The sequence below is a fragment of the Hydractinia symbiolongicarpus genome, chromosome 12, assembly GCF_029227915.1.
Source record: "Hydractinia symbiolongicarpus strain clone_291-10 chromosome 12, HSymV2.1, whole genome shotgun sequence".
NCBI classification, from domain to species: domain Eukaryota; kingdom Metazoa; phylum Cnidaria; class Hydrozoa; order Anthoathecata; family Hydractiniidae; genus Hydractinia; species Hydractinia symbiolongicarpus.
This window is the reverse complement of record NC_079886.1, coordinates 7,903,975-7,927,347: the sequence shown is the minus strand read 5'-3', so window position 1 is coordinate 7,927,347 and position 23,373 is coordinate 7,903,975. Positions and strand designations below refer to the sequence as shown.

General features: G+C 41.0%; 4 protein-coding genes across 4 annotated transcripts in view; 3 read left to right on the top strand and 1 right to left on the bottom strand.

The window, feature by feature from the left end:
- Window positions 1-23,373, top strand: part of LOC130621522 (uncharacterized) — a 91,989-nt gene that overhangs the window by 5,175 nt on the left and 63,441 nt on the right. The gene's annotated exons all lie outside the window — the stretch shown is intronic.
- LOC130621529 (uncharacterized) lies at window positions 521-2,820 on the top strand. Its single transcript, XM_057436833.1, has 4 exons — window positions 521-823; window positions 921-1,068; window positions 1,196-1,404; window positions 1,483-2,820. The coding sequence occupies exons 1-4, from the start codon at window positions 522-524 to the stop codon at window positions 1,793-1,795; spliced, it is 972 nt and encodes a 323-aa protein (XP_057292816.1). The 5' UTR covers window position 521; the 3' UTR covers window positions 1,796-2,820.
- Window positions 2,758-5,047, bottom strand: LOC130621527 (uncharacterized). The gene is made up of 5 exons (XM_057436831.1): window positions 4,120-5,047; window positions 3,738-4,044; window positions 3,509-3,661; window positions 3,314-3,427; window positions 2,758-3,147 (listed from the first exon to the last, which is right to left on the bottom strand). The coding sequence occupies exons 1-5, from the start codon at window positions 4,222-4,224 to the stop codon at window positions 2,795-2,797; spliced, it is 1,032 nt and encodes a 343-aa protein (XP_057292814.1). The 5' UTR covers window positions 4,225-5,047; the 3' UTR covers window positions 2,758-2,794.
- Window positions 12,243-12,782, top strand: LOC130621210 (uncharacterized). The gene has a single exon (XM_057436525.1). The coding sequence runs from the start codon at window positions 12,243-12,245 to the stop codon at window positions 12,780-12,782; it is 540 nt and encodes a 179-aa protein (XP_057292508.1).

Below are 23,373 nucleotides of genomic sequence, written 5' to 3'. Positions count from 1 at the left end.
TATGATGCAGGACCTTTGGAAAGAGGTCACAGAACAATTTATACTTGACCCCCTGTTAGGTTTGCGCAACTGTCCCGGACTTTCAACATCTTTCCTCGGGTGGCCAATCAAACTGAATCTTAAGGGCGAACAATTGATTTCTGTTCTGATTGATGCAATCGTTTACTCAAGGTTTTTACGCGCGCTTAGCCCTCAGATGTCTTAACGCGCCAAAATAATGGATAACATTGACCGAGATTACATTGTAAATGTGGCTAAACAACATAAAAACTTCAAGGAAATTAGCGAGTTTTTGAAAGCGACAAATCCTGGTGTTCGTGGATTTTCTGAACGTTCGGTTAAACGTTACTGTTCGAAACATGACATCCGCCTACGTATAAACCAACAAAAAATAGAGAACATCGTGGCTTCAGCTGTTAAAGAGGTAAGCAAATTCACCTGTGCTTAGCGTATGAGTGCATGATGTGAAGCTGTACAAGTTATTGCTTATTTCGGTTGGTCCTACATACGGTCGCAAAATAATGACTGGTTACATTAAGCAAAAACACGGTTTCAATGTCAGTCAAAAAAGAATTGGAAAGGCCCTGTCAACTGTTTCGCCATCATATCACGCAAGACGTCAAACAGATACCGCAAGGTCTGTTAATCCTATCCCTTACAGGGCTGACTATTTTGGTCACAAACTTCATATAGACCAAAACGAAAAATTAGTAATGTACGGTACAACGCATGTCGTAGCATTGGACGGTCACAGTCGCTTTGTTGTTGCTGCTGCTACAATGCCAGTCAAAAGCAACCCCGTGATATATTCGCATATATACAGGTTAGAACATGCGCAATCAATTTCGCTTGATTCTAATTTAGATATAGCTACGCACGTAAAAATGCGCAGCAAATTCCAATTATTTGTTTTTATTTAGAAAGGTATTGACCACATATTGCATGTTTGACCAAGTTCGGGTGGACCACGGGAGAGAATTTTTTCTCATGCTGGGGATGCAGGAGTATCTGGCAAATATTCGTGGTGACCAATTAAGTTTACCTTATCAACAAACAGAATCGAAAAGGGTAAATTACTTTATTATTTCCAATATATTTTAAAAACATTTCGTTCTTTCATCACAAAAAAATACGAAAAATACGACTATCATCTTCTGCACAGGTTAACTTTTCATAAGTTTCATATATTTTCTAGAATCTACCAATTGAAAGATTTTGGGTTGAAGTTAATGGTCGAGTTAATTATCCAATCAAATCAATACTAGTCGACATGGACAATTCATTGATTATAGACATGGATAACAATATTCATAAGTTCTGCGTTTCTTTTGTCACCTGCAAAGTTGCAAACTTTGGGCTGCAAACATTGGTAAGAGCCTGGAACTGTCACCCAATACCTGGTAGGTAGATTATACAAGTCCTGGCATCCTGTTAACAACAACTATTCAGCTTCTTTGCACCTTTAAATTTTGTTTCAGGTAGAGGAGTTCCATTGAATATTAAAGAGATGACAACTCGATATCCTCCAGTGCAGCAGAGTAATGTCCCAGACACCGCAACAGCTATGCAAATATACAACCAAACATATCAAGGACGGATTTCTGAGCCTAACCAATTCGGTGACGATCCTTTAAAAAACCATCCACAGTTTTTAGCTAATCGAAACAGAGAGTTTAATGAAATCTGTAATATTGAACAAATTTATAACGATGTTGTGAACGAAAATGATAGATCGTTTCGACATGCCGTACATTGTTTTATTGATATCACTGAAAGATACAACGCTCTTTTGTAAAATTGTCTTGTTGCTTTCGCGCTCACTTCTGCATTGTTATCAGGAAAAAATTTGAGTGGGAGAAAAAGTTTTAGTCTTCCTAGTAGGGATTAACTTTCCAAAAAAATATTCAAACGAAACATAAGAATTTTTTTGTAAAAAGCATTTGAATTAATTTTTATCTCCTTTGACGTTTGTTACCCTGTTGTTGGTTGGGCGCACAGAAAGATCTTGCTTATGTACCCCCGGATTCTGTTGCGCGAACTCGCAAGATCAAGAGTGTTTTTAATCTTCGCTAAAGGTCAAGAGTGTTTTTAATCTTCGCTGAAAAACACTTGCGAAAGACCTGGTTTCTATTAACTTGAAATCAAAATGCTCCTTAACGATGTTTTGGACGTAAATATGAAAACGATTGCAAAAAAACCGTCGTCAGCCTGGAGTGTTTTTTAACATTGGTTAGCCTGAAATTTTCTTTATTTCGTTCTCATGCGTAAAGCATCTTTTTTATGGCAAATATATTCGCTTCCAGACTTTAAAGTTCATGCAAAATGCAAAAGACTGAAAAAAAAGATCTTTTTTCAGAGAATGTGTAATGTACCTAAGTATTGCCGCCACTTTAAAACATAAGTAAAACATATTGTGAAGAATAAAATATATTTTGAAACATAAAAAATACAAGTTTTTACAAAATTAAAAATATTTACACTGTGACAGATAAAAACCGGGTCATAAAAAACAGTGGTAAGAAGATTTTTGCCTTCCTCTCTCCGTTTAAGTATATAGTACATAAAATAAAATAAAAGCTAAAATAAATAAGAAATAATTTTTTGACATCGAACCGCCTTAAAACTATGTAAAGATAGTTTGAGTGATCGATCATCTCGTCAAATCAATAATGTAGAAAAAGGTAATTTTTGAGGCTCTATGAAGAAGGGTGCGCAAAGTCAGTAACGCTATCAATGTTAGTTTTGAAAAAGTATTCAGAAAGATTTTCGAAAGAACGATGGTGTTTTATAAAATTTAATTCGGAAAGACAGAACGTATTTCTGCAAGCACTCCATCAAAATTATTAGTTTCAAAAATTGCGTCGAGTTCGTTGGACCTGCAATGTGGGCAATTTTGATTTTCTAAAAACCAGCGATCTACACATTCGCCACAACCAATTATTCTTCTGCAGCAGGAACCCATTTTCACCGGACTCCGGCTCAACCCACGACATATCAAGCACTCGAAGCTTTGTTTTGCCTTCTCACAGATCTTTACAGATGATAATGCTCGTTGTGCTGCCTCTCGTGTATCTTGGTCCACACAAGTTAAAATCACGCCAGATTGCACGAGGCTGGTGAGGTCAGCAAGTTTTTCCTTTATTTCTTCTAAAATAAATTAAAATTAAATATTTTGGAAGGGATGGATGTATTTTTAACGTGGAGAAAAAGTTACCTCTTTGAAAAATGATTAAAACATTAATTTTATTTAACTGTTTAGTAAGATTTTTATTTTTTTACATTTAGAAAAGTTGGCGACATTAAAATTACTCACCAAAATTAATGGACTGTGTGCTTGTTCTTCGTGGCGTAAAATAATCAAATGTTTCGAGATCATTGGCTTTTACTGCATAAACCTTCCGAGCCGCGGCTTTCCAGAAGCTTATTCCTGTAAGAAGAAAGTGTTCTCTTTAAAACTGTGAAGAGGAAAAACAATTTTCAGTCCATATTCAAATATATATATACACACCTCTTGTGGCTGCGGAGTCCTCGTATCGTAAACCACCTCCTTGCACTAACACCAACGTTCGATCTTCGAATCGTGTTTTTGCCATCTCCGTGATTGCGTCGACGTTTGCTTCTGCTTCCGTTATTGTTATAAACGAAATTCGTTTCTGATTAACTGTAAAAAAGAAGAGTATTTATAATTTATGAATGTGTAAAATTAGAACGTTTAGTATAGAACAATATCAACTTACCGATTTTTTTGTTCTCTATATCCGCCAGAACAACTTTTAAAACATAGTTCTCCGCAGCCGCACCTACACGTTTACGCGACATCGTGGACGAAGATGTATGCAACATTGTTGGCCTTCGAAACGCGCCGATGTCATTGACCGTTGATGTCGGTAGGTTTCTAACCTGAGTCATGCCTTGATGTGGTTCTCCCTCCACTTGGTAATACGTGCCAGAAGGCGACTCCCGAAGGCAATCAAACGTCCCATCCGGATTCGGAAATTCTGAGGAACCGAACTCCTCTGTTATGTACACCGATGTAACGTCAAGCTATAATAAACAAGAATGAAATTATCATAGTTCTTTGAAACTCTGCTAGTCTACAATGGTGTGAATAACGCATACCTTGTAAATCATTGCCAGTCTTTGGACTGATACTTGGCTTCTCCGCAGTGTTCTTTCTGTGCGATCCCCGTCACGGCCATTGTAAAAAATAAATGAAGAATCCATATTTTATATCGCTTTCTATCGTGTGCAAATTAATCCTGCAACTGACTTATCCCCCCTCACTGGAGGGATTATATAGGCATGTACCAGGACACACCAAAAAGGGGGTTAATGCAAGGGCTAGGCCCTTTTGAACCCACACGAAAAACAGTTTATACGACCCCCTAATTATGCCGCAGTTCAGGGGGTCGGCTAAAAAATGCGGGAAACCTAAATCTTATTGCATCATAAATATTGTTACAAAATAGTGGTATGCAAGAATTGAACCACCTGTCAATTGTACCACCTGTCATTTTAAGTTTTGAAATTTTGAATTTTGATTTTTGATTTTTGAATTTTGAATTTTGAATTTTGAATTTTGAATTTTGAATTTTGAATTTTGAATTTTGAATTTTGATTTTTGATTTTTGATTTTTGAATTTTCAAATTTTAAACTGAATTTTGAATTTTGATTTTCAAATCGAATTGAAAATCAAAATTATTCACAAATTTTGATTTTTGATTTTCAATTAAATTGAAAATCAAATGGCCCTAAGGGTACACGCATTCACCTGTCAATTGTACCACCTGTCATTTTAAGTTTTGAAATTTTGAATTTTGATTTTTGAATTTTGAATTTTGAATTTTGAATTTTGAATTTTGAATTTTGAATTTTGAATTTTGAATTTTGAATTTTGATTTTTGATTTTTGAATTTTCAAATTTTAAACTGAATTTTGAATTTTGATTTTCAAATCGAATTGAAAATCAAAATTATTCACAAATTTTGATTTTTGATTTTCAATTTAATTGAAAATCAAATGGCCCTAAGGGTACACGCATTGGGAAGGTTTATAAAAAAAAATGAAGTTTGTGGTTAAGATTGAGTACAACGCTGTTTTATTTCAGCTAAAAGTTACAGTTTGCAACCATCTGTTCAATTTTTTTTGTTAAAAATCGATAAACATTTGAGGCTCAAATTTGATTACCCCATGTTACAGAATTGAAACCGTTTAATTCAATGTGAAGAATTCTTAAATCAAGAAAAAACATTTATATGATCTGGTCTTGTTATGAAGATGTTATTACTCAAAACTATCTTAAAATTAAAAAGCGATGTTACGAAAATGTCATTTTTACATTAATTGCTCATTTAAATCGCTGATTTTTCCTGCATTTGACATTACCTACGAGCTGTATACTTACCATTCTCTTGGCAAGTTGTCATTTAAAAAAATCTACAGAGACATTCAGAATATACCGCTTTTAACATTTTTACCATTCTTTTTAGGAATTTCGGGAATGTTAAGATCCTCAACATGCAAAAGTAGTCTAAACATGGCCACTGTACGCCGCTGTGCAAGCATCAAATAGAATACTCAGAAATTATATCAGAAAATTTATCCGCCAATTCGAATGCCGTTAATTCGAACATCCGCCATTTCGAACAAAATTATTAATCCCTTGCTTTATGAAACTCTTCTATTTATACTGCTGGTTAATTCTAACAATCTTTTATTCTAACATATATTTTGATCCCTTGCGTGTTCGAATTAGCGGATATGTACTGTATCTATTAACGCGGATAGGAAATTTGTCGTAGATTAAAAATATTTGAAGCTTTAGGCTTTCTCGTTGCCATGAAATACGTATTAAGTAGGATTCTTAACGCATATCCTGCACTGCGGTTAATTCTAGTAATAGAGGGGGATGAATATAAGCAGGTTTTCAATTTTCCACGGTCAAACCCTTATAAAAATTACATACAGTTTTTACTTGTGACGTCACAGACTTCATCTTACCTCAAATGAGTAAAACAGGTCACGTGACTGCTATCATACCTCAAATGAGTAAAAAGATCACGTGACCCCCACATCCATCAAACTTTCAACGAGCGATAGCCTTCGGTCTGACAAAATCCCACGGTATTTTGAGTAGTGGTGGAATTCCCTGGAAAATGACCCTAGTTGAGGTTTTGTCTCTACAACAAAGAGATGTTGTTGAAATTCGGAGACAAAACTGTTAAATCAAAGGAATTTTACACTAATGCAATACCACTAAACAGCAAACAAAGACAAAGATGAGCGATCCGTGATTGGCTATCAGGACCAAGACAGCAACCTAGGAGCATTATTGATATAGACCCCCCCCAAAAAATCTACTCTAGGGGTGTCTCTCAATACAGTGAGGTTTCTGCGTTCACGATGTCATTCGATCTTTGTGACCATCCTGAGTGGTTAGGAAAATACGAGAAGATCTTGAACAAGGTGGAGTCTTTGGAGGGGCATTGCTTCGCCAACATCAGTGTAAAGAAAGATCGTCAAATCAACCCTAAGCTTAAGGAGTGGGAGGGTGAGCTTAGAACCAACTTTCATAAGAAAAAGATCCCGCAGAGAGGTTGTGAGTGTACAGCCATCCTAAAAATAGGGAGCATTTACAGGCAAGGAAGAAACTATTACGTACAGATCTACTTGGAAGAATGTAGGTACAAAAAGGTTGATAGGTATGGCGCTTGCTATCTTAGTGATTCTGATGACGACGAGAGCTTCACTGAATTGTAGTGGATGTAAAGGTTTATATGGTTGAAACCAGCCATACAAACAAACATGAACGGACTTCGAAAAGAAGCAAAATCGCTGCACTTTCCTCGGTACTCTACGATGAATAAGGACGCTCTTGTTGAGGTAATTCGCAAAGCTAAGTACAAGGATGTTTCAACACAAACAGACGGCCTTACTGCGAGCCTTGTGCTAATATTGCATGGGAGAAAAATCTTGAACAATCTTTGAGGGATCTCGCTAAAAAACAGCGACGTGTCGTGCATGATGGCGACTTTCTCATAGATCCAGATACTGGAGAAGTGATCGCCTAGCAGCAACGCGGAGCTACACGCTTTGCCACATAGTTCCGGCTCAGAATGAGCATCGGCTGTGGGGTCGAGGCTGTAGTTTTTTAGAAAAATTTTCGCACAAAACTCAGATTGAATAGGCAGGCGGTGAATCTAAGTACCGCTGGCATACTGTACAGATTGCAGTTTTTTCAAAAGTTCATCTTTGGCTTCTTGCCTGCCTTGTGCCACCAACTCTCCGCGTTCATTCTCGTTGATGGAATTCACAGCTTTTTTTGTTCGTAGTCGAATCTGCTCTTTGAGCACCATGTATCGTTGTTTTTCCTGGATGATCCACGTAAACTCATCGTCTGAAATTATACCATCTTGGATCGCTCTGGAGATCTTATCGTAGACACTGTCTAGCTTGCTTCAGAGGAGTTTAATGCACTCATGCTTGTGCAATTTTGCGCCTATGCGTTTGGAAGCATTCTTCAAACCTACTTGCCCCATCCGTACTGCAAGAGCAGCTGCTTCAAGACCAATTGCTATTGGGGCACTGAATCCGGTTGCAAGCGTGGCAATACCTGCTGCAGAGGTGATGACAGTAACAGCGATCATGCCGTAATCAGCATAGCGAAACCCCACCACCCAAAGCTTGAACTTTTTGTAGAGTTTCTCTCTCTCTTTGATCTCTTCCCGAAAGAACGTCTCTATCTCTTCGATCTTTTTGAGTCTGTAGACCTGACTTTCGTGGATAGTATCGTGCTATTGTGAAGCCGTTAGGTGATGCTCAGGCGCATTTGGTGATAAAGTTGGGTAAAGCTTCATAACATCAGTCATTTATTCTATAAGCAAATGCATCGTTATTCCGACGAACGAAACATTTTTTTCATGATGATGCTCGTCTGTCAGGTAGATTGGAGTGTAAAACTCCATGTAAGCATGTCTCCCCATGCATTTAACTCTTTGGTGGGAAGCAAAGCCAAAATTTTCGATTTTTTCCCATCCAGTAGGCAATCATCCTCATCTAACTGAGGCCAAACAAGTCTCAGCCGATGGTATACGTCAGTCTTTTGCTACTTACTGTGCAACATCTGCTTGTGGTATTTCCATGCAGCATCTTACCTCCGAGTTGCCTATGATTCGTGCTGTTTATCGGTTCCATACCTATTTCCAAATCCGTAAAATTCTATCGGATCTTAACATCTCTTTACCGGGGGCAGTTAGATTTCGACGTCTAAACAACCCCTTCAACAAACAAGAAATCCAGCAACTGGCTCGCGTATTAGGAGTACCCGGCGGTGAGCAGGAGTGGAGAAACGAAACATCTTCAGTAGTTGGCAAATTCATCGCAAAGATTATCCTGGTTCAGGCCCTAGCTATCTTAACAAGGACTCGTGGAGTCGCTGGATCATTGAAATATCCCAGGGCCTCACTCGTATTGGTATTGAACGGTTATCCCAAAGCGTGCGCTTCTATTCCTACCTAATCCTTAAAAGCCAGGCAAATGCAAAATCTGGAATTATTGGAAACCAAGGCAGCGCAATTGATACTCAACGCCTGTACCTGACGACATTTGAGGACCTGGTAATTAGGCCTAGCGATACAAGAAGGGAAATTGCCGAATTCCAAAATGTGCTGAAATATGCGCGGTCCAAGGTGGATTTTAGTGTTGCTCATGGCGTTTACTTGATCCCCAGTGACACGAACCTTCATATTGGAAATGTTGTAAATTTCACGAACAAAATTCTCATCAGCAAGGAGTATTTCTCTATCGGTGTTAACCCGCAGATTAACGCTAGCAAGTCGAATAGCACACGCATTAGCACACGCAGTAGCAAAGCCTCAAAACACCAAGCACTAAGGCTAGAAAAGGGGGTAGCCGGCGGGGTGCGTGTGCCACACCCCGAGAGAGGTAAGCATGATGACAACAAAGCTGCTTTGATTACAACAGGGGTAGGGCTAATCATTGCCTACATCTGGCTTAAAAAATAGGTCTAATTTGCTAGCACAGTACACCTGTGATCTGTTGATCAACACATTAGACTCGAGCTTCGCGATCTACGATTTCCCCCTCTTTCCAACGTAGGCCACAACAACAGCGACGGCAGCGATTGTCATGTAGAGGCGTTTGGCTGCGTATTCGACAACTTTTGCTGCTATTCTAAAAAAGAACTAGACAACCGTGCCAATAATGCCTGGCAGCGCCGCACCTACCTTACCTGTCAGGTATTTCAAAAAATTTCCCAAGCCTTTCCAGCTGTCTCTGTATAAAGCCTTTCCCTCCGGCACTTCCGCCTGCGCCTGTTGCGGAACCTCCACATGTAACTGCGAGTACGATGGTAGAAATCAATAGACCAACAGCCAAGACGATACTTGCTATAATAATCCCTTGCTCCTTGAACAAGATTTTAAGCTTTTCAACCAGAGACTTATCGCTTTCTGCGATTTTCATCAGCGTTTCCTTAATTGCTTTCAGTTGAGTCTGAGTGTCGTCCTGCTTCCTTTAGATCTTGGAGTCGTTCTAGATCTTTCCTAGCCTTGGAAATGTCTTCGTTCCAGATAGTTTGCTGTTCCTCAGATAGTCCAGGTGCAGCTTTCTTCGCCTCAAGCCTTTTTACCTTGGCTTCTGCTTTGGCGATCTCGCTGTCGTAGAAGATCATCACGTTCTATGAAGGCTTTACCGGTGGATGACGTTTCTGCCATAAGGCTCTCCGTTTCATCAAGGACGTTCCCTAGCAATGTCATCATTTCAATATCATCGGCCTTCTCCTCGACATGAACAATCTCGTTCAGACGTTTTTGAGCCATTGCTCCACCTTTGTTTGGTGTTGTATACTCTGTAAATGGCTCGCAAGCCATTTCTACCTAGCCTCCTCTGTATCTCGGCAACGCTCCGTAATTCACCATTCCTTTTCGTGATCTCTAGGCCATCGAAAAGAAGCTGGTTTCCTCGTGCCTCAAACTCGTTGTCATATCTCAAGATTGGGTGCCCCAGCTCCTCACCAAGGTGTTCGTAAAGATCGTCGACCTTTAATTTTAGTAGGTCTTCGCTCTGCCTTGTCGTAGTATCTCGTGCTCTTGCGTTGCTGCTAGGCGATTGACCCTGCTCTTCTGGCGTTAGCGTGGGCTGACATCAGGCTGGATGGAAAAGTTCTCAGGCCTACTGAAAGACCCATCCTCGTCTGGAATGTTTTCCTCTGGTGTAAAGTCGTCTCCTTCGTTTATTGGATTAATCGGTATTTATTTGAAACGAAAATTGGCTAATAATAAAGCATGAGTAATATGTTCGGAACTAAGCTCGATCCCTACGCGGAGATTAAAACGATGCTGGCAATAAAAGGAAAGAAGCAGCGTGTAAAAGTAAGCCACGTGCCGTCGACAATCAATCAAAATGAGGGCCTCTATGTCGACATCCCCAACATGTCATTTTTCCAGGGAGTATCAAACTGCTTTTCGATCTGGAACTTACGGGGACAAACACGAAACGCACCATCGTCAGCAATATAGGTAAATCCTTGATGCAAAATCTTCGCATAACCTTGAATGGCAACGAGGTGCAGAATATCAGCCACTACAATGTACTCGCAGTCTACCGGGATCTCTGGCTGCCAAAACTTGAACGTGAAAACAACCTGATCGTAGAGGGGATCAATCCCAACGATGGTACAATCCGCGCCCTACAGGTAAAAGCGACTGATCATGTAGGCATAGATGAAGAAAAGGCAATCGTGGCAGCCTATGGCAACACCTTTTTTATTCCTCTAGGAAAAATGTTAGAACTGACGAGAGACTTGCCGTTCTACCAGGCAGGGCTATACGTCAGGCTGCAGTTTGTCCTACATTTGCATCGTTTGGTGACGTTTTCAAAGATGGAGGCACAGCAGCTGTTGGAAATACCGCAGCTAAAGCACCGGATGCCGCGTACAAGATCACTAATATCGCACTAAAACCACGAGGGTCTCGCGAGCGCTATGATGTCGCGGTACAGCCGTCTCGCTTTGCCATACGAAAAAATTCTTCGAAGTAAGGTTGTCACCATGAAAAAGGCTGATACCAGCTACAATTTGCAAATCGACACCCCTGCCAAAAGTCTAAAAGGTGTCTTGCTGCTGTTCGTAGACCCTGGAAAAGTGAAGGCTTACTCGGGCGCTAACAATTCTTTTACAATCCAAAGATCGAGAAGATATCCATCACCGTTGACGGTGAGTCTAATGAACTCTTCTCGCACGTGATGCTCCCGAAAGACCACCTCAAGCAGATCGTAAACTTGTTCGGTAGCCACTATTCTAAGGTGACGATTGGGCAGTTCTTCACGGAAAAATACGCCCTATTTATCATTTTTAGGGCCTTTCCTGATCATAGTCTCCACGGTTCCGGAAGGCCCCTGCAACGTTTGAACAATGGCATCACTCTCCACATAACAAAGAAGGCAGACGAAACCGGCGATAAACGCTGCTACGTGTTCCTCCTTCAGGATGCTCAGCTGAACATCTTAGATGGTAGATTTCACTCACTGGAATACTGAAATAAATGGCAACTATCGGTGTTCTCGTAGCAGGTGCTGCGATTAATGCATTAGCATTCTCTGGATCGAATTTACTGTTCAGTAAGCTGTCAGGGCATCGTGAAGAAGAACAGAAACAGCACGATAAAGCAATTGAACAACTTCAAGCAGCACAGCAACAGTGGGTGAGGGATCGGCAGGCAAAGATCGGTTGGTATAATCATCAACGATAGTTGAAAAGGCGAGCTGGAGAGAGTTTGAAGGAGCTCGATGAAGGGATGAGAGAGTACTATATCGCAACGATCGAAAAAGCTTCAAAATTATCCGATTTTTACACGCCTTCCAAGCAACAACAAGACGGTGAACTAACGTTCATTGTTGGATCCTTAGCCCTTTTTGGGTTTGCAGCGTATAAGTAATGTAAAGTCAGACAGCGCTAGAACGTTTTTTTTTGGCATATATTAAAGATGTCAAAAGGAGTAACACATATCCCTACAGAGAAGGAGCCGAAAAACTAAGCAAAATTTACTACAATCCAGAGTATCTCTTGACTGGTCGGAAGGCCGTTAAATTGCTATCTTTAGAAGCTGGACTATCCAAAAGGAAGGTCACTCACTGGCTGTTTCGGCGACTCCTATGGTTCTGACATATTCGAGGACCTAAAAACATCAACTATCCCCATTTTACCATTACAAAACCTAATGAAATGCATCAGTTTGACTTGCTCTACATACCTCATGACAAAGTCTACGGCAACGTGTACAAATACATTCTCACCAGCATCGATTTGGTTTCGAGATACAAGGTAGCGAGGCCTTTGCGTACGAAAAAGGCCAGCGATGCTGCTGATATGATCAAGGACATTTATAAAGCGGGACCTCTCCGCTATCCGAAGATTTTTCAGTGCGACAACGGGTCACAGTTCAAGTCAGACGTGACGAAGCTGTTAGAAAGCAAAGGGGTCGAGATTAAGCGGGCAACCACCAAGTACCACCATACTTTCACTGCCTTTGTCGAGTCATATAACAAGATGCTTGCGGAGAGGCTCTTCAAACCTCAGGATGCACAAGAGTTAGTCTCTGACGAGACTAGTAGCATCTGGGTGAAAAACCATTACACTATCGTCAAAAGTCTCAACAACACCAAGACTGCCATGATCGGTATAAAACCTTTGAAGGCGATCAAGCTAGACGAATTTTCCACTCGCAAAAAGCTAGGAATATCCCAAGGAAAAGCCTTTACTTGATGATGGATTGTATTCATTCCTCCTGCAGCCAGGAGAAAAGCATGGGGATGCGAGAAGACGTGCAATGGACGCCTGGTGGAGCAAGAAAAAATATAGGTTGGACCACATTGTAGCGGGTAGCCGTCTGTTGTATTATCTTGAAGGTGAGCCTGAGCGTAGTTTCGTAGCAGAGGAATTGATGCTGATTCCAGAAGATGTTGAAGTACCTCCAGAGCATGTCAAAGAGTGGTAAATTTCTCGAGTCTGAAGGCCATTTCACTGGTTCCCCCGCTGCGGAGGAACCGCTCAGTTGGAAGTTGATTTATGTCGTTCTAGCAAATACACTGCTCAATTTCGACCTTCCTTTACCCCGGCATGCCATGCTGGGTTCTGACCATGAAGCTCAAAGCGTGGTTTCGACGCCTTGAAACATGTGGCGAATATCAACAAATTTTGTGACTCTTGTGACTCACAAAAATCACGTAAGCTGTCGCATCACCTGCTTACGACATATCGATGTCAAACAGCCCCTCGAACATCTCCCGCGTATCATTGTCAGGTAATGTGAAATGGTTGCGGTAAAAGTTCTCAATACCAAGAGTATCGTCCCTAAATCGGCACCAGGCATGAACAGCATTTGGATCGTTTTATTCTGGTTTCCTTGCGATCACATTGAGGTACATCACTTGTAACGTATTTATTCTCGTACTCAGTTGCCTACGCTGGCATCGGTTCATTAAGTGCCTGTGTCTCCCTTTTTTTCCACGCTCGTGAGGATCGTTTTTGTCAACCACGCATAGCACGTTATCATATTGATGTCGGTGTGGGACATGTCTCCACCTTAGTTCACCAAGTTGTCGATCTTTTTCCTCAAGATCGTCCTCCAGCACCATAAGTTGTCTATCCCTGTTTTCGAGATCATTTTCGAGGAGCGTCAGGGCCGTATCTTTTTCTTCGATGGTTGCAGCAAGCTTTCGCATTTCTCTGGGTAGCACCTCCTCTACAACCCACTCCAAGAATGAACCTGCGTCAAGTTGACCACACCTCAGGAGGAAGCAATAAAGGCCTGGTTCCGTCAGTAAAATCGTGTCTGCATGTAGATGGACAGATCTGTCCACCCCTTGGAGATCAGTAATAGCGTCGCCTATCCGCATTTTATACTTCCTGGGAACATATCGCTGAAGGGCTTTTACTACTCCCGCTTCCCGCTTATATCCTGCGGCTCCCCAAACATTGGAGGCTACGATACATTGACCTTTACCCTCGACAAAGAATGATCGGAATTGTTTTCCTTCGAAATAATCAACCATTACAAGAGACATCTTTTACTTGTAATTTTTCAAATCCGAAAATCCTTTTGCATGGGCGAAATTTATACAAAACACATCTCAGTAGGAAGCAATAAATGCCTGGTTCCGTTAGTAAAACTGGTCTCGGGGCGTACTCAGATCTGAGCACACCCCCCCGAGACCAGTAATAGCGTCGCCTTTTCGAGCTAGCTACTTTATAAGCTCAACGGCTTTGAGTTTCCTGGAGCGGTGCACAATCTCTAATGCACCGTCGAATGTGACGAAGACGTCATGCGGATTTTTCCCGCCTCCTTGCATACCTGATAGGGGTTGGTTTGAAACCAACCCTATCTCATGACGCGAAATGATAGTGATATCTCGATACGATTCTGCAATTTTTCCAATCCCTAAGAATCTCCCGAGATCAGCACGCTTAAAACAAGGCTGTGAGTGCCTGATCAATCGAGAATTTTATATCTTCTAGGGTGCTCCAGCCTTACGTACAAGCAAGCATGCTTGGACTTTTTGAGTTGAGTCTTGATAGTTCCCCAAACAGCAACAACGACAATTTTCCTATCCATTCGAAGAGCTGATCCTTTGGGTCTATCAGAAAGACATAGTCATCTTTCCATAGCAAAGATATTTCAAGGTATGTGCTATCACTGTATGGTAGGTCGTAGAATAACTATGTTGTAGTAGTGTCGCTTGTACTCGTTCTCAAGCAAGTCCAAGACACGCTGCGTTTTCCCGCAGCTTGTCGGCCCAGTAAAGATTGCCGTGTGTGGATCTTTTACGATGTCTAGCATTTTATTCAAAGCCGTGTTTGTTCTTAGGCAAACACGACTTTTTCACTGGACAGTTATTTATTTCAGAGCCATTAAGGAACCTTTATACCAGCCTTGTTTTATCGCATAGTCGTCTAATAATATCGCTCCCGTCATATAGCCAGCAAGCTTTAAACCGTCTCCAGGTCCATCTTGGCTCCTGGTCTAGAAACTCCCAGCGTCTTTTTTCACCCAGTGCCAAAACAATAGTATATGATACTAATCTGACGGATTCCTATGAAGAATCAACGACTTCTTTCTGATATTCTTTACTCATTTATTATATATTCGAGCTTAACGCATTTTAAAAATGTCAATTTGAGGTTGAACAGTTTTGCGTAAGCCGTCGCTAGCGCAGGATTGCTGAGTCGCAGGGCGATCTCCAATTTCAACAGGCCGCTCTTTTTCACCCTGATTCTGCTTCCTAGCGAAAATATAGACTCCTGCCATGCAAGCAAGTACAACAAGACCTCCAGCGCTATAGAGATATACGTCGTTTGACTTGTGTGGGAACCTGGCCACTTGGTGAAGAACTTTTTAAGTTCCTAAGCTTGTTCTTGCGGTTCCATTCAGCAAGTTTCTTACCAGCAACAACACAGCCTTCGTTCTTCTTGGTTAGAATTGGATTAGTAGACTCGTCACTCTTTTCTTTTAACTCTTTTCTTCTTGATCGTCGAGTTCCTTTTTCACGGAGAGCTGAGTATGATTAATCGTGTGTGCATAGACTAACATTGGCGCTAAAAATTTTCCAAAGGTTGAGTACACGAGGATCCCCAAATCGGCCATGGAGTCCTTGATGATTGGGTCTTCCTCGATATCTTGCCTTAGAGCTTCAGCACTATCGAGTTGTATTACACTCCCCACGGCCTTGGCGTACATGCTAATAGCGTGTGAAGACAGTGCCTTTGCGGTCTTTTCCCCTTTCTTGTGGATCTCACGTTGAACAAATTCCTTATACGCTTTCTCGACTGCCTCGTCTGGCGCCGTGTCAACAAAACCTTCTGTACATTTTTTCGGCAAGAGATGCCCCTTGCCTTTCCGTATAGCATCTTTCAAAGCTTGACGTTTGTCGATAGGTTTTTCGCGATACTCGAAGGCTTCTACTGGTGTGTCTACTTCATCAAATATATCTGAGATTGCAGACATCTTTATTAGAACCTTTCTATAACGACAAAAGCAGAGCACGATCGAAACGTACGGCAGAAATACAGCGATTACAACGATTAGTAATACTTCCATTTATTGGACGCGACTTACAATTTCAAAGGCACCGTATGTATACCATCCTCGAGTACCTTCCACTTATCGTAGAACGCTGACAGTCCCAGCTTGTTTTGTTTGTACGTGGCCTTTCCCTGGTTGTGCACCCGGAAACCTACGTTTTTCGCATTGTCTAAACTCCTCTTTAACATTCTCATGTACCTAGACCAAGTCACCGCATTCTGCTTCTTTTACTTCCTTTGCACGAACATTTGGTACCCTTTTTTCCTTCGACGAAATAGCACTTGGCTGTCAGGGCAATCATCCGAGACCCTATGAATACTGATATGAATAACTCTTCCCTTCGACTCGAGTACTTATCGGTGACAAGCAAGTTTTTCACGTCTTTGTCGTACTCGTTCAGCAGTTCAGGGCGAACGACATCTCGCAACTCTTCTTCAGAGATGGCAAAATACGCCGAGTCCGTATCCATGTAGCAATACTTAAAGTCTCAACGGTCTACGTACTTATCCGGGAAGTCGTAGTAGAATTCGAGCATGCGCAACTTCGCCAGCCGATAGACGGCTATACCACATTGGTAATCTCTATCGATACCGACCTTGTGCTTACCTTCTCTTATCTCGTACGCATCTCCTATCTCTTCAAGGTCTTCGAGGTACGCTGTATCGATCTTCCTTTCATCTCTGGTAAAAGTAGTATTCGCGTGCCTCGACAGATCTTCGATCATCTTGCCGTAAAACGAGTTCCCCTTTAACTTGGCTGTATCTCCCGCAATGCGCTTGTCAGGGTCTTTATCCGTTTGTCGTCGTGTATCTGCAATCTCTTTCGGAAGCCATGCAAATAGCTTACCTCGAGTGTATTTGATGAACTGGTGAAAAGCAGTTACTTTCAACCCATGGTCAACGTACCATTTCAGTATGGGCGTATGCAACAAGATCTTTTCAGCTTTCATCAACCTTAGTAGCTTACGGTTACCTGGAACACGCCTGCGCCCCGTAGTTGTCAAGTACTCTTGCATGTTCTCGGGGATTTGATCGTCGGGTATCTCCTTGACCACAAATATTGGAGCCATCTCGCTGAATTTGTCATACAGTTCCGGAGTTACCTCGATGTCGACTTGCCCAAAGGCGAAGAGCGATCCATTTTGAACACCTCGCGTCAGTATCTTGAGATTGTGCGCCGATGTCGGTGTAGACACCTTGATCAGCTTTTACTTCCCACACGGAAAGTCTTCCAGCAGGGTACTCGGGTAGAGCATGTTCGCGTCGTATCCTAGGATGTTCTTGCATTTGTTTGGCTCTTTGTAGATGTGAGATGTGATACCCGTCACGTCCCTCTCGTGGTATCTGCAGAATACAATCGCTGGGCCACCGACCATCCCCGTCTTCAAGAGCTCGTAGGCCTCATTCTTCATGCACTCTGTGCATGATGTCTGAACTTCTTTGCAATCCTTGCACTTCTTTGAACTATGTTCCGCGTTGCTGTTGAAGCAGTCTTCTTTACACTTATGCTTACAAGGCTCTCCTGGAGCGTGGAGCTCTAACTTGGGGTTCAGCCGTAGAGACTTGTTCAAGACGTAGCGCAACGACAAGCCTGGAATGCTTACGGCATCCTTCATAATGTCTATTTTATTGCCGTAATACTGCAGCCTTGTCTTGTCCACGGCTTCAATGACTGTTCCACGTCGGCTAGATTGTACTCGCGCAACCAGTCCATCATAGTAACGCAGCCTTGCTTGTAAAACTCTCCGCGGAATGTTTCATAATCTTCAGGAGATAGCATGTTTTTTCCACTAAGACTACTATGGAAGTCCTCATGCTCCACGGGGCCGACATGGCTCAACTTGTCGTAGTTTGACAACCATTCATATGGAAACACGAGCTTTTCAAGCTTACATTCCAAAGACTTGCACCAACTGTTATAGCTCATCCCAAGTACAAGAAAATTCTTGATATCGAGAAATTTGAACCTCGAGGTTGCGAGGAACATGTAGTCGTTGTCTTTCTTTGCCACATTGATCTTTTCACTATCGTCTTTGGCAATTTTCTCCACAAAGTACCGCTTGATCATGTTCAGGTCATACTTGCCACTGTTGAAGCCGATCACGGCCACTTGGTTTACCCACTCGTTCCAAGCTTCTTGAGCCCTCTTTGGAAGCATGTCAAAGTCGTCATGCTTCAGGTACATTCTCTCGACTTCTTCGACGATGAGGGCTTGTCTTTTTTCCAGCTCCTCAGACTATCGTGAATGGCAACACTTACCGGGATATGCTCCGAGCTGTACACCAGGTCTGCTGTTTGCCGCTGATTCAAGGAGCAGAAAAAGCGCCTCGAAATCAAAAACAATGTAGTGAGGATATGGTCGAAAGTCTTTCTTTGCCACGTTGATTTTGGGTGGATTTTCACATTCCCAGGCTGTGACAAGGTCATAATCTAGACCTTTTATCACCTGTTCCTTATCCGTAGGTGCAGCGTACCGATTCTTGTCTACATTAGATATCTTTTGTTGACAGAGACATCTGTGCCACTTGCAGCCGTTGTATTCGTAGATTTCTTCGAAATAGGGTCATAACCGTCTACTCTCCACTCCTTTCCTACCCTATCGTGTATTACACGCTCTCCTCCGTGCCCACAGAGCGCGTGATGTATGTGCCTCCCCGTCTGCTCCGACGTCGCCTCTATCCATTGACACGCCGCGTAGCTAAAGTTCTCGTCGTAAAAAATCTTCTCTGACTTGCTCGGCATACGTGTGAGGTGGCAGGCTTGTGTGAAGAGCTGGCCGCATACCTCGCATTCCCAGTGTTGTGTTAAAACATTCATCTTTTTGATGTAGAAACAGTGCCCATCCAGCATACCAAGATTGATTGTGCCTAAACCTTTTTTGTACTGATTCTGTCCATAGACGAGCCGCCATGGTGGCTTTTCAGAGTTTGTCTTGGGCTCAAAGACTCTGATGTTGATCTTGAAGTGCTTCGCTATATCCTCGAAATCTACAAGCTTTGTAGGGCGCACATCTTCACGCTTTAATTTAGGATTCTCGTAGTTCTCGCGTGTTAGTGCAAGAGCTTCTTACGTGATATGCTTTTCACGCTGCTTTCTCTCTCCCCGGTAGTGAACGGCTAGGCATCGCCACATGCACAAATTGTCGGTTCTTTCCGTTTTTCCATCCATAGCGTAGATGCACCTCTTTTTTCGCAGCCAATCCGGAAGAGGGCCGCATCCCAACAGAGGCTCTCTCGTAGAGATGAACTTAATTTGCACGTGGTTAAACACAAGCTTCCCTTCACATGCTCCAGGAGTCTCGATGGTTTTCTCCGGTGGTACATATGCCTTACCCCAAAACTCAGCATTCTCCAGATCCAGAGGCTTCATTTCACATTCTTCTATGAAAGCTTCGATCTCTGCAATGCTTGATAGCGACTTGGAGCTCTTAGTTTTGTGATAGGAAGACACGTCACCTCCACCTCGGTAAATATCACAGCTGAAACTATACACAACTTTAACAGGCATGTCTATATGAGGCGTGATTTTTAGCATGATCGTATCTGTCAGTGGTTGGTTCAGATTCTTGTTGAACCCCCATGTCTTGACGCGATTTCTGTCTTCTAAGAGTTCTGTGTCATTTTCGTCAAAAATATGCTGAATGTCTTCGATTCCCTGATATTCGTTTTGGATGTCCTCCGTGTCGTAGTAGTCCTCCTGTGCTTCCTGTTTGAGTTCGTCGTGCAGTGTTGTCCCTCTCTAAATTTGTTCCTTTGCCTTGTTGTAATAAAGAGTAACAGCATCCCGCACACTCTGCAATCGATCTGCAAGAGCGTCGCGAGTTGCTGCTACTGGCGCTGATACAGTGCTGTATAGTTTGCTGATTGCATTCTTGAACCAACTCATTTCTTTTTATTATAAGTACATTCCAACCCCAACTAGCAGCAGTCGTGGTTTGAGTAGGGAATTCCCCCACTACTCAAAATACCGTGGGATTTTGTCAGACCGAAGGCTATCGCTCGTTGAAGGTTTTGCACATGCGTAGATTTTTGATGATGTCAGCAGATTTGATGGATGTGGGGGTCACGTGATCTTTTTTCTCATTTGAGGTATGATAGTAGTCACGTGACCCGTTTTACTCATTTGAGGTATGATAAAATCTGTGACCTCACAAGTAAAAAACTGTATGTAATTTTTATAAGGGTTTAACCGTGGAAAATTGAAAACTTCATCCCCTTCTACTACTATTCTCTCACCCGAAACCAACACATTATTAGTATGATTTAATAAAAAAGAATACATTTATAACCAACTACACGAAGTCCAATTGATGCAATGCATTTTCACCGTGTATTTATTTGTCCTCTTGTTCATAACGAAGGCATAACCCTATTTTTTACCTCCCAAATGTCCATGTACGCATGGTAACTCCATGGTAGCCGAGCTTCAGAAAAGAGAAGCTGCACCAATCAAGATGAGGATTTGAATGTCAACAGGAACAAAGACTTTTGAAGTGCCAATTAATGAAATATCATAGAATTGTTCTACTGGATGGTTATTCCAGTGCACGGGAAACTCGAAAAGACCTCGTTTTGGGTCAGAAGAATATTTACACTTTGGCATAGCGATTACAAATAATGGTAACCCACTAAATAGCAGTTGCAGAAAGGTTGGGCAGTTAATGCTTCCATACGTATTTATCAGGGATGATGCATTTCCAGGCTATCTTTGGAATTATTTCAGAACTGCAATATTTCATGTATTTTTTAAGAGCAATTGCGAAAAATGATGACACATAGCTATATTGGTAACTCAAGCCAACATAGTTCTTCATAACTTCCTTATGTCAGATCGTATTGCAAGGAATGTGAATTGCCTTAAAAAAAGTCTATTAGTAATGCATTGAAAGATAAGATTAGCAGTACCAACCGCAGTTGCCTTGTAAAAGAAAAAACTTCAAGGACGATTTAAACTCAGTAGAAGGTTCTGTTTTACTGCAAATATATACACTTATAAAAGTGTTAACATCATCACGCTTTATTTTTTGCGATTACAATCAGTCAATAATTTTCTTATAAAACACGTGTATGTTGTAATAATACACAATTAGATTACAGGTGTAACATTCCACTTTGAAAAGCTGTTTTTCTTTGGTGGTATTTTTTTAAATACTGGTGCCGTACTTTTTAGAAACAGCATGTCGACCTTTTGTCATCATTATTAGCACTGGTACGCGTATCACCTTCTTTGCCTAGGGCATTGATAAGCATGAGGTCTATTTGGTCTGAACGTTTCATGTTAATACGTTTTCGCTTTCCAGCAGAAGATGCTGATTAAAAAAAAAGTCGTGTCAACAAATTCGGTTGGTTGGGTACATTTGTTTCTGTTGGCTCATTGCCGACACTGTCTGTACAAAGCATCGGCAAGTTGGTACTTTACTTGCAGCTGCACCACTAGGAGTCTGCAAATCTTTTTTTTAATCCTTTTGTTTCGCTTCTTCTGAAAATTAAATATATAAATACAACTTTTTGAGTTGGAAATACATCTGTGTATCTCTTTAGTATTTTATTCTGGATAACTGGATAACTGGATAACTGTACTTACCAAATTTTTTAAATTCAGATGAAATAATTTTCCTATGCTTCAATATTTTTGAAGGAACGACATATGTCCCAATGCTAGAAGCATCAGAAACTACAAGTGAATTTTGCTGGTGGTGTTGTTGTTTTTGTTCATGCTGTCTTGCCTGTTCTTTTAATGTATGAACAATTTCCAAGGACTCTTGAACGTATTTATTCATTCATTCTACCATCCATCATATTTACTATGATCTGTTGCACTACCTACCCCATGCTGTACTTGTTGTTTTCGTTGCTACAGAAGCTGCTGTTGTTGTTTGTTTTGCATAAACAATGTGCACGCGTCTAACTGCTGGTTTCCTGTCATTTTCTTTACAATTTTTTAGTGCAAGTAATTCTGTTTAATTATTAGTTATCGAAATTTATCAAACACAGGAAATATGAAGGAGTCTCATTTGATATCAAGGGCAGCACTCACTTTCCCAGCAAGAAAGTGGAAAACTTCTCAACTTCGGCTCCTGGAAGTTTAGGGGTGCAGCCAGAAATATTTTTTAATGCGCACGCTTAAACGCCGGAAGCCGGAATCTTCATTTTTTAAGCGTTTCGTACACATTATGAACATCATTAGGCAATGATGTTCAAATTAAACGGAAATGAGAAGGGGAACGAAAATGAGAAGTGGAGCAAGAATATCTATCTACATAAAACTTGTTTTCCAACTTTAGCGAAGAATTAATCAAAGGCATTTCATTAAATCAGTTTCAGAATACAGTTGTAATAAGTCCTACTAAATTCGAGATAGCTAATTACACAATAACATGATATTTCTATGCAGGAGAAATTTTCAAGCGCAAGTTACTTTTCTGTAATAATAATCATCGTCGTCATGCCAGTCGATATCGTAACAAAAGGTGAACCCATTCCTGTAGGCCAATGACTGGTTCTTTCTATAGAAAATATTAAAGTTGAGAAATCATTGTTGGGAGATTTGTGAGTTTAAAAATCAAATCTATATAAACTGCATATAAAAGCATATATCTGCTCTATTGCTGTCTATATGGGCATCAGTACAGATGAGATAATTTTTAAGCATGGCTAGAAAACTTAGTAAAAGTTTAAGGATATGCTGAGCTAACTATTTGCTAGCGTCTCCTTGTCATTTTTCTAGATAGGACTGTCTAAAAGACTTAATCTGTTTAAACGAAAGTATTAAAAAATAACACTGTCCAATATAGTTTTTTGCAAAATTAAAAGTGATATTACACAACGGCTATTGAACGTTTAAGATTCAGAGTGATCGTTGTTTTTACGCCAGAAAAAAATTTGGTAGGTGCTTCAGGAATACTTGTATCAGAAAAAAAGTCATGAGTCTTTTTTGATTTATTTATTTCAATTTTTTTTTAGAATTGTGACAAAGAGAATCAACGTATTCGTAACATATACGTCCTCTGTGTACCTTCCTGTCAATCATTGATTGATAATTTTAAATGATTGGGTATCACAAATTTGAATGTGATACATTGTTACAAAACAAATTAACTAAAATAAAACGTGAGATCTTTATCAAAACAGAATGAGCTCTGATTAAGATAAAATCTTTGTCGAAGTACTAGAATCATACATTTTAATTCCAAAGGAAATTCGTTCATACAGGAAGGAGGAAGGTATATTCTTTGATACAGCGTGTTGAAACATATAAATAATCAACTTAGTCACTC

What these genes read in the sequence shown, in the direction of transcription:
- LOC130621529 (XM_057436833.1), top strand. Translation starts at nt 522, where the DNA reads ATGACTGGTTACATTAAGCAAAAACACGGTTTCAATGTCAGTCAAAAA. An exon ending in AACAAACAGAATCGAAAAGG is followed by an intron (nt 1,069 to 1,195) that starts GTAAATTACTTT and finishes TATATTTTCTAG; the next exon opens with AATCTACCAATTGAAAGATT. An exon ending in TGTCACCCAATACCTGGTAG is followed by an intron (nt 1,405 to 1,482) that starts GTAGATTATACA and finishes TGTTTCAGGTAG; the next exon opens with AGGAGTTCCATTGAATATTA.
- LOC130621527 (XM_057436831.1), bottom strand. Translation starts at nt 4,224, where the DNA reads ATGGATTCTTCATTTATTTTTTACAATGGCCGTGACGGGGATCGCACA. An exon ending in GACTGGCAATGATTTACAAG is followed by an intron (nt 4,045 to 4,119) that starts GTATGCGTTATT and finishes TGTTTATTATAG; the next exon opens with CTTGACGTTACATCGGTGTA. An exon ending in GGACTCCGCAGCCACAAGAG is followed by an intron (nt 3,428 to 3,508) that starts GTGTGTATATAT and finishes TTCTTCTTACAG; the next exon opens with GAATAAGCTTCTGGAAAGCC.
- LOC130621210 (XM_057436525.1), top strand. Translation starts at nt 12,243, where the DNA reads ATGCATCAGTTTGACTTGCTCTACATACCTCATGACAAAGTCTACGGC.